Raw genomic sequence first — 11,126 nt, 5'->3', positions numbered from 1 at the left:
CATATCTAGTAAATGCTAGGGCATTCTTGAAGGAACAGGTTATTTCTAGAAAACGTGGCGTGATACTAGTCACGTGACCTCGCTGACGCAAAAATATAATTAATAATTATTGTAATATTATTATTTATGATAAAAGAAATTATTTTACATTTTAAGTTTTTGGACTTCCCTTGCCAAACAAAAATGTACCAAATAATGCCATTTACAGCTATTCAGGGATTGTAGAATTTGTAATAATGAACAGTTCCTAATTTCCAACATTAATATTTAATTGAATAAATTAATTTTTAATGGATTTAAAAGATAAATCTTATTAAATATTTTAAATTATTTTGTAATAAGTATACAAAATATGTATGTAAATTTAAAAGTAGTAGTATAAACGAAATCATAATAAACACAATAAGTAATAATTTATAATTTTTGTAGGGAAATTATTGGAATTACTTATTTGGACTGTATCTTGTATAGGTGTATTAATGTAGATGTATCACTTTCCTTATATAAGACCTGCTACTATGTAATTCTTATAGAACCTTCAAAGATCTTGACAGTAGCAAGGATGGGTGGAGGATGGGAGCTATACTAACAATTTAGGTTGGGCTTGTATAGTAATACTTTAATATCATGGTATTTATGTCCAACCATCATTACGGGGGCTGGAATGCCAACTTCAAGGACTATTTTACAGTCTTCCTCCATTGATGTGTATATATTCCAATTATTTATTTATTTTTGCTAAAAAAAAAAGGAGTAGATGTGCGTGCTCTAGCCCACAATGTCCCACATCTTTATCACCTTTCGCTGTCAGATGTGGGAAGGTGGCTGCTCACAAAAAAATAAAAAATAAAAAAATCAGTAAGGAGAAAGAAATAATTGGAATACAATACATCAATGGGGGGAGACAATAAAACTGCCCTTGAAGTTGGCATTCCGACCCCCATAATGATGTGGAGAAGTAATGTCGGCTGTAATTTTGGATTTACTATATGTGTCTTCACTCTGTAAAATAGCCATATAATGTGCACTATGATCCCCATCCATGTTCATATGGTTATTGAGTTTTGATGTTATAATATGCCACACTGAGAAGAGCATTGAAGGATAATTATTCAGGACTGTGTGAAGTTACGTTTAATGAGCAAATGACTAATTTAACAAAGTAGTTTTATTGCATGTTTGACTAGTAGCTCACTAAAAATTGTGTTTACTTCATGAGTTGTTCGTATTTAATAAACCAATGAAATAAAGCAAAGTATAACTGGTTTCTTATAGTGAATCCTAAATCATTTTTGGTGTACTGTAAAACCATTTTTTTCTTGTATCTAGACACCGCAAGTTAAGTTTTCTGATCCAACCATTATCCGTGGCTATAGAGATTTCATTAAGAAAAGGCTCAGTATAAAGGAGTTAGATAGTGGGTGGATCCAACCTCATGTGGGGATTATTCACAGGTAAAGATCAAGTTGATTATAATTGTTATACAACAGGAATCTTACTGGATATTACAAATGAACTTTCTGCTAAAACTTATTTGTTAAGTTACCTAAAAGCCTGTTTGTAACCTAAGAAAATTCAAATTGAGAAGTAATTACCAATAGATTATTGACCTTGTTTTATTTATTTTAGTTTCTAAGTATGAAATAAATTTGTCTTATAACCGAATTATTAAAATTTAAAATCCTTTAGGTGAATATTACCTTCAAGTCTGTAAGTTAGCCCTTAAAATATTGTATTAATGTTTAATTTATGTAATTTAATACATCAAAAATTGCTCATGTTTTGTAAGTTTCAAACATTTTGTCAGTTTTTGTTTGCAATTTTTAAGATGAGGTTTAATATGGATAAGAATTTTTTGCTAATTATTGCAATATACGTTTTAATTTAGGAAAGAATATAGAAAGATCAAATCTTTTTTAAGCATTAAAAAATATAAGTATAAGAAAATATAAAAACAATAAGTATATGAAACTTGAAAACATTATTTAGGATTTTAAGTGTGTTTTAAACCATGCAGTATATTAAACTATGGGATATCCAAACAATTTTAATATTCCATAGAATTGTTGCATTATTTTTCAGTATATAATAACCTAATTACAAACCTCACTTATGATTGCACTTATTGACTGATACAGGGAAGGAAGAAGAAAAATATTGAATGAAAAGGAACTAATGAGAAGTGTGGATAAATTTTCTGATGTTGAATTGATTGACTTTTCAAAAATGTCTTTTCAGGAGCAGGTAAACCAAAAATTATAACACAATTTTTAATACTGTGAATGGGCAAGCCTTCATTCATTGTAAGAGATAGAAGATGCTATAACATAAATTTTGTATTGGTGAAACTGAGAGCCTAACACAATATTGTGATTCGAGTAGAAATTATATGAACAAGATAAAATTTATTTCTAGTGTTGTTTTGAGTTACTTACTGATTATAAGTATTGTAATTTAATCTGTGTTTAGAGTAGATGTTATTACAGTATATATGATTCAAATACAACATATTCTTGCAATCAAGAAATATATACTTGAGTTGATGATAAAAAAAGTTTAGTTTTTTTCAGAAAAAAAAGGGTTTGAAGTAGAAATTACATTACATCACTTGTCATGTAAACAAATAAATTAATTAACTCCATTGTGTACCACTTTGTTGTTACTCCAGTTTTTAGCTTCTTGCAAATTTTTTTTTTTTGCTGCTTGATTCTAGTTATTTGCAAAAATTACGATTTTTTTCTTTTTTAAGGGTACTCATCCATCTAATTATACATGATGTTACCAATAACAATATAACGTTTTGACAAAACATATAATAGTCATTAAGAGCTAATAAGGATGAGTTATCAAAACTGAATAAGTATCTTAATTAGTAACTATGGCATTATAATTCAAGTTCAAATGTCTGTGATTGTGAAAGTTTTATTAATCCTTATAACAAGATTTCCATTGAATTCTTTTGAAAACAAAATAAGTCCCTGAAACAAATGATTGGTCTAGAATATCTTAAAACAATTGCACTAATGGCTTTTTTTTCTGACACTAAGGAAACAAAATTTGTAGTGTTTTGTTGTATAAATCTTGGATTTTTTTGTGTAGTTTTAAACATTTTTGAAAGATTTTTGTAAATATTTCTTATGGGACTAAATTTTTCTATAAGGAGGTTTTAGAACATTGTATCAAAAAGATTTTGAGTATCCAAATCATCAAGTTCCATCACAACTACAGCTACAATAAAATTGCAGTGGAATCTCATATATAAGAACTATTTTCAAAATTCTTTGACATTTCATACCTTGTGTAATGTCACCTGAAATTGATAAATTTTTTGGGAAGGGTTTGTAACAGCCCTTTTCTGATGCAAAATATTCACACACTGATCATAAAGATGTATTCATGTGAGGGATTTAGAATTTCCATGATGAGCATATCCATTCACATCATTTGAAAGAAAAGGAATATGGGTTAACTTGGGGCACTAGGACCATCCAGAAAATGACCTGCAACAAATCATATCCAAGCCATGGTAAGCAAAATACAGCATCTTGTAACAGTTGATAATCCATAAACACAAAGGTCAGTAGCAGAAGCCATCCACATACCACAGTATGGAACATAATCAAGAAGGATTGTTATCTAGAAAAGAAACACAAGTCATGAGTACAGTTGCCTGGTATTAACTAAATTTTACTGAATAACAGCTAATTTAAAGGTTAATTTATTTAATACTGTTACTAGTATGTGAACTAAAACTGTCAAGCGACAACTTCAAAAGATAGGAACACCATATTTTAACAAATTTCACATTTGCCTTGGTTTCTGTCATCACTTTGCTTAATTCAGTCATAACTGATATTTTTGTGAAACATAAAAATTTTAAATTTTTTCACTGGAAAAAAGAAACCAAAGGCATTTATATTATGACAGTTTCTTTTTAGTGATCAGATTGATGCAGGCTTGAAGAAACAAAATCTGGTGGCATCAGGAGAAATATATATCTGAATAGGGGTATGTTTGGCAACTTCCAAGCCCCAGGCAATTTTCCTCTGATTTACCAGTGGCTCCCTCACATACCTGGAATAAAATAAAAGAGAAAAAACAAAAAGTAAATGTAGATGTTCTCTATCCTTATTGGAGCTTGAGGCATCTGTTGAGAATGAACGTCCTGCCTCAGAAATTTCTAATGCTAGGCAAAGATTTGCACACAGGTGGTAAAAGTACCCACTGAGGCACCATCAGCCACCAGATGACATCTTCTGTCATTTTCAGAGGGTATCACTCTCTCATAGAGCACTTGTGCAGAGGGTAGAATTGTATGTGTGAAAAAAACAGAGAATTAAATAATATGCAAGAGTCCCAACTGGACAGAAACATACCAATGTAAAACCTCTTAAGAGAAGGAGAGATTGCAGATTACGGATATATGATAAAGACAACTCAGGGGTAAGGAAGAACCTGCAAACATTCCAGCTGTAATAAACTAAGTATATAATTCCCTAAGATAGGAGGGACAATGTGTTTTTTTAACTTCTGAACCCAGACGCTTATTTAATTTAACAGGGGTTGAGTGGAACAGAAAAAATATATATGCAAAACATATGTAAGCATACCTGCTGTGAATTATATATGGTTTGGAGAACAGTCACAGGTGACAAATGGATTCTTGAAGCTGAAGAGACATCAGTGTGATGGAAATAGAGTTGTAGAAATCTATGTGAATTCCTCCATCTGTAAGATGTCCTCCTGTCAGGGTAGGTAACACAGTTGATTGAAAATAGTGGTTACATTATCTCACAGCCAAATTCTTTCAGAATGTAAGTATAGAATCTTGCTTAGGAAAAACAAAAGAGTATGAAAAGTAGTCAAGGGCATATGGTATGTAGGGAATAGCTGACAATCTCTGACAAGTGAATCTGCACAAATGATTATAACACCTGGCATGTGACAGGTTCTGAGATAAGTATGATGTGAATGTACCCGAAGATGAAGAGAGAGATTCCAGCAAAACAAAGACTGAAAATTATTTTTTGTCCAGAATATTGATATACATCAACACTAGAAAACTACTTGAACTAAAGCACAATGGTGGTGTAGTAAAGGTAGGAACTTTTGATAAGCATGCAGAACTGCCCAAAGATCCAAAAGATTGATGTAAGATTCTTATTCCTTATGAACCTCAATGGTAATGTTCCGCTAAGATAGCACCCCAACCTGCAAGAGACATCTGTGAAGAGGTACAGATCTGTATGAGGTAGAAGAAAAGGGGAAACCTACAGTAGCAAACATAAGGAGCCAAAATTGAAGAATAATGTAGAGTAGTGGAATAGAGGGAAATTGATTGAGATAATGGATTTGAAAATATACATCACTAAGAAGCAGGATGCCATTGAAAGTGTTTCATATGAGCATGCTCATTGGATGACTTTTTGAAGTGAAGCCATCATTCCCAAAACAAAAAGGATGTTTTTGGTGGTAAGTGTCGAAGACAGAAGGGAATAAGCATGAGATTTCAAGACATGCAGCACAATATAAGCCATTTGAAGTATTCCATGAACAGTGTAGATCCAAGATCTTGGATGTTCCAAATACTGTGTGGTTTTAATTGAGATGTGGAAGAGACACCCAAGAGGTGAGCCAGCTGTGTGATCAACTGAGTGTGTATTAAAGACTGAATGGATGAAAAGTTCAGAATAAGCCAAACATCTATGTAAAAGTTGATGTCAAATGAACGTAGACCACCAGAAAATGTAAACTACTCAACAAAAAACAAACAGAGCTGAAGCCATGCCAAAAGGAAGGGCATTGTACTAAGAATTTACTCCCCATGCCAGAAAAAGAAGAAATTACTCATGAGTAGGGATATATAGATAAGCAACTTGTATATCACACAACCATGATTAAAAACCTATGTAAGAATCATGTATACCTACTTAAAATAAGGTGCCTCCAGAAGACAGGTGTCCAAACTCTAAATATCCTCAGAATCACTAAAGACAGTTGTAAAAATCTGGAGATGCGAGAAGATAAATGATTTAGCTTGCTCCTCTCTAAATAGACTTCTTTATCCAGAATTTGTGACTGGATTGGAAGGAAGAGGAAAAAATGTTAAGACCAAACTGAAGGACTTGTAAAACCCAAAGATCACAAAGCCAAGGAATTATAAGGTTGTTATATTAAGTTTTTAAAAATGGTCCAAGAAGATCCCCCCTCAACAGATGAGGGAAATTTGTCCAGAACAGAAGTTATTGAATGAGTCAAAAAGACCTATCTTGCCTAATATTCATTTCACCACTTGGTAGGATGGAAAAAAATTAGTAGAATTAGTTAACATTAACCAAAAGTAGATGAGGGAACCAAGGCAGGAGAACAAATATTACTTGCCGTTCATTTTGAAAGAACAAATACCAGAATTAAGTCAGTGCTGAAACCCTAATAAACTCCTGCTGAGTTGTTTCTCTTGAACAGTTGAAAAATCATGCAAATTTTCCTTAACGCAAACATTAATACAGAAAAGAAGGTCATCTGAGATCAGCTGAAAGAATAAAATGGGGGAGTGGAGTATCTTGTATTTTAGCATGGTGGGCTAAAACTTCAAGAGAACATACGAGCCATGTGATTATAGAAACCTCACAAGTGAGAACCAAGCCACAACTAGGGAAGACAACAAGCCAAAAATGTGATCCTGACTAAAGTAATTGGGAGAACAAGAGTAGCTAGTATTTAAAAATCATTCTGAAGAATGCAGTCTCAAATTGAGACAAATGATAAAATTATAAAAGGCCTAAAAGTAAAGAATATATGCTTAGTCAGGTATCTTCACATATTTTTTTAAATCTTTGTGCATGCAGTATGACACTCTTGTGAGCCAAATTGAGGAAGGTCGTAAACATCTACTAATAATTTTATTCAGGTAAATATGGCATATGCCAGTGGCTTTAACTTTATATCACTTTGGCACTGTGGCTGCCCTGACCACCCAGTGAATGGGGTGATTCCACCTTAAGGGTTGTATTAACAGTTACTAACAACTCAAAAGCTAGAATGAATTATCCAGCATGACATTAGAACCCTTAGACCTAAGATATATTAGTTCAAGATTTGAAAACAGAAAATGCCAAGAAAAAAAGGTGTATGAAATCAGACCAGTAGAAGCTTCTTCTGTACTGGGGCTAGCTGACAATTCCTTCTCTTCAACAATAAAGCTGAGTAGGTCTAAGCAAAAGATCTTTTTTTTTTCATATCTTCATGAGAAATGGGCAAATATTCTGCAAATTAGTGTCCATATGTAAAACCTGCCAAGGACACCAGCGAACATTCAGAAAAATTGGCTTGAATATGTTGATTAATATAGGCTTGCAATGTCACTACACATCTCCTTGTGCACTAGCAGCAGACAATACATGTAATGCCTCCAAAGAAAGTACAAAATTTCCAATATTGGTAGAAAAATATATGTAGCAGTAGTGAACAGATAGAATTCATATTGAGTTAAGTTAACAGCATGACTACCAACAAGGAAATCTGAATTAAGATGGGAAAGCAGCTACAGTAAGTTATGTGGAAGAATGGAGAATCTGGGTAAGTTGATGCATGATCTGCACTGTATGTAGAACATTCAGAGATTTGAGTCACATAGTTAACAGCATGAGAGCAACTCCATAAGGAAAAACATTCAGTATATCAGAGTCAAGACTTTAAAATTGAGAAGTTGCAGCTCCTCCATCAGATACTGCACAACAATAAAATTAGTTGGGTTCAAAGAAATTAATTTTAGGAGTAATTATTAGGTGAATTATTATTTTAGTTAATCTGAGATCAAAAATTGTAAAGTAGTAATTTTCTATCTCCAGAAGTTTGTTTGTGTGTTTTCCAAACATTGTAGTTATACTTTAACTATTAATTCACTATTGTGAACTTAGAAGATTAATAAAAAATGTATGTGTGTTTCACAAGAAGAAAAATAACATTGGCTTCAGCATTACATGCAGTATATGCATGATGGGAAATATTTTTATTATTTACAACAAGAGGTGATGCATCTTAAAGACATAAATAATCCCTTTTCTATGTGTTTGTGTCAACATGAAAAACATTTTATTACTATATTATGAACATCAATGACAGTTTAAATGGATCTACTTCAAGTATATATTTAATGAAAAAAGATAGTGTGTTATGTTTTTACAGTAACAGTAATCATAAGTACTCTTTGATATTTTATTGATAATTCTTAGATTGATGCATTGCTTGCTACTTGGGGTAGTTAAGTACATGCATGAAGTTTTTTGACAAAAAATTTAATCTCGAAGACTACAACTAAAATGGTAATAGAATGCTGCCTTTTGACCATAACTTGCAGCAGATTTCTGTTTAATCTCGAAGACTACAACTAAAATGGTAATAGAATGCTGCCTTTTGACCATAACTTGCAGCAGATTTCTGTTGGTGCACTTTTCAGTGAATTATTCTTTATTATAAAATGATGCTTAGGTTGTTGTAATATTTTAAGTCTCACAGGTAAAAAAAAAATCAAGATTAATATATCCTGGTTGCATTATTTATTCTTGTAATGTTCTTTGGAATTACAGGAAGAAAGAAAAAAGTTGGAGATTATAACACCCTGTTTGCTTCATTGACTATTTTAATACTCTTAGGTTTGATTTGTAAATTATTTCTAATATTCTTGGATTTTTCAGGTATAATATCTTCAGAATTATAGCATCTATTTGTTCTATTGAGCCAGTACTCTTTAACTTTTACAGGTGAATAAAGTTCAAGATTATGACATCCTCGTTGGAATTAATGGTGCAGGACTTACCAATGCTTTATATCTTCCTAACCATAGTGTAGCGATTCAGTTAATACCATACAAGGTGAATAGATCGTTTTATATTTTAGTGAGTTACAGATTTTTATCAGCTTCCAGTTCTAGAGACATAAATAGTTTATGCAAATCTATAAACAAATAACATTAGAAAATAAATAATTATATAATTCTAACATATCTGGAAGGCAGTACATTAAGTTCAAGTTGCAGAAGTACTTTGATATAAAAGTAATGAACAAAATTAGGAAAGGAGAATTTGTACATTTATTAACACAACTTGGTGACCTCTGCATGGTTTATGAGTCATAAGTGCTCTGTGCAAAACTGTGGTGGAAAAACATTAGAATTGAAAATAGAAATTAGGATTAGTAAGTGAAGGAGCTAGACCCAAATATAGTTGGGTAATAACAGCCAATCCTCTCTATACAAGGTACCATTTATAAAATGGATTACAACAGTTCTACATCAAGCAATACAAGTCAGTCACTTTGAACTTTGAAATGAAACAGTAATTAAGATGAGTTTCAAAATCAGTTTTTAGCCTTATCCTTTGCATCTTGTGAAAATACTTGCTTATAATAATTGTAATTCATAGACAACGTTACAACATTGCATTTTATTAAAACATTTCTACATCTTTTGTCAATATTCAAAGACTGTACCAACTACAAAAACCTAATTATCTGCCTAGAATTACAGAATTTTGAGACTAACCATCACTTGTAGCGCTATTACTATTATTATTCTTTGCTATTGCTATATTAGTGGCAAAGCTGTGCTGTAATGTAATGTACCATGGAAGTTTTAATAACAAAACCATGTCAGTATACTTTTTAGTTTTTTATTTGTGTATGTTGATTAGAAATAACTTAATAATTATGATAAATCAATAAATTACACGTACTCATTTGATGTCAAATGATCTTAACATACTTCCTAAACCAAAATTATAAAAAATTATACATCACTTATATAGTGCTTAAAGTAAACTGAAACACAGCCCTTACTTTACAATACCAACTTTTTTTTGAAAATAATGTAACTCTGAAGGCTGTAATTATAATGGCAATGCAACATTACATTTTGACTTTAGTAACCTTCACTACCAAAACATATAGTTGAACTGAAAGATATTTATAATACTTTCCAGCTATTACATAGTGTTTATATATAGACACAAACACACACAGGGTTGTTAAGAATTTGGAATGGGTACTTGAAAACAGTGTGTAACTATGGGTGAGTTATTTTGCATACATACATAAGGAATTATGGAGAATGTATTCCATTAGTTACTGGAAATATATCTTCCTGAGAATTATGTGAACTTCTGTTGCAGTGGCAACCTTCATTTGAGGAATGATATTTTGATTATGATGATAGATCTGCATTGTTAGAAAGCTTTACAACCAATAATCAACTGGGAGTGGCACCATCCATCATAAGTGTAGCATTCTTGACACATACCAAACTAAACCATGTGGTGATCTTTGGCAAATACAAGAGTTATTATGCTCTTTCCTGTAGATTGTCCATATGATACAATTATGATTGTGGACATCACCATGAAGAGTGAAGCATCATGTGGCACCACTACTAGCAACAGAATAATGGATGTCAACTCCACACAACCTATACTTATATACAAGCCAAATATGCATATAATCATGTGAAGTACTTTCTAGTGCCTTTCCAGACAACATTGTAAAGACATTCCAATGATCTCTTATGCATGTAAGCAAAATATTTCATGTATATTTCAACAATTATCCCACAAACTATCCATACTGACTTTATAATCATTCTGTACTTACTGAAAAAGTTAAACTAGTTTATCCCCCAATATTTTTCTGCACCATTAACCATATGCTATCATAAATCCACAAAATTCCTTTTAGGCTCAGGATGCCTGATTTTATTTTATAACTGATTAGCATTCTATGGGTATACACAGTTTCAGATGAGATGTTAACTTCTTCAGACCTGAATGAACATGAGCTACATCTAATTAAATGCATCATATAAGAACAATGCTCGAGATGCCATGCTGCTCTTGGAACTTCTTTGTCCATTGTTAACTGTGTTCACTTTTGAAACTATGATTATACACATTGCTTATGCCACAATGTTCATATTGTTACGTCTGTGGTCGTTAGTTAATTACTCGTAAAAATTCTTTCCGAAGAACTTCAGTGATACAAGTCCTTTCTCAAATAAAACTGGTTTATTCTTCCTCAATTCAACTTAGCAATACACTTAATATCCACAGTCCCTTTAACTTAAACACATGCTATAATTC

General features: G+C 32.0%; 1 protein-coding gene across 1 annotated transcript in view; it reads left to right on the top strand.

Annotated features, from left to right (window-relative positions):
* Positions 1–11,126, top strand: part of LOC111086145 (EGF domain-specific O-linked N-acetylglucosamine transferase-like) — a 62,849-nt gene that overhangs the window by 46,107 nt on the left and 5,616 nt on the right. Inside the window, exons 6-8 of the mRNA XM_022387825.1 lie at positions 1,330–1,454; positions 2,139–2,244; positions 8,763–8,873. Of these exons, the coding sequence (XP_022243533.1) occupies positions 1,330–1,454; positions 2,139–2,244; positions 8,763–8,873 (342 nt within the window). The remainder of the gene's footprint in view (positions 1–1,329; positions 1,455–2,138; positions 2,245–8,762; positions 8,874–11,126) is intronic.

Source organism: Limulus polyphemus, unplaced genomic scaffold, assembly GCF_000517525.1.
Source record: "Limulus polyphemus unplaced genomic scaffold, Limulus_polyphemus-2.1.2 Scaffold35, whole genome shotgun sequence".
NCBI lineage: Eukaryota > Metazoa > Arthropoda > Merostomata > Xiphosura > Limulidae > Limulus > Limulus polyphemus.
Note: the sequence above shows the minus strand (reverse complement) of the source record. Positions and strands in the feature narration are given on the sequence as shown.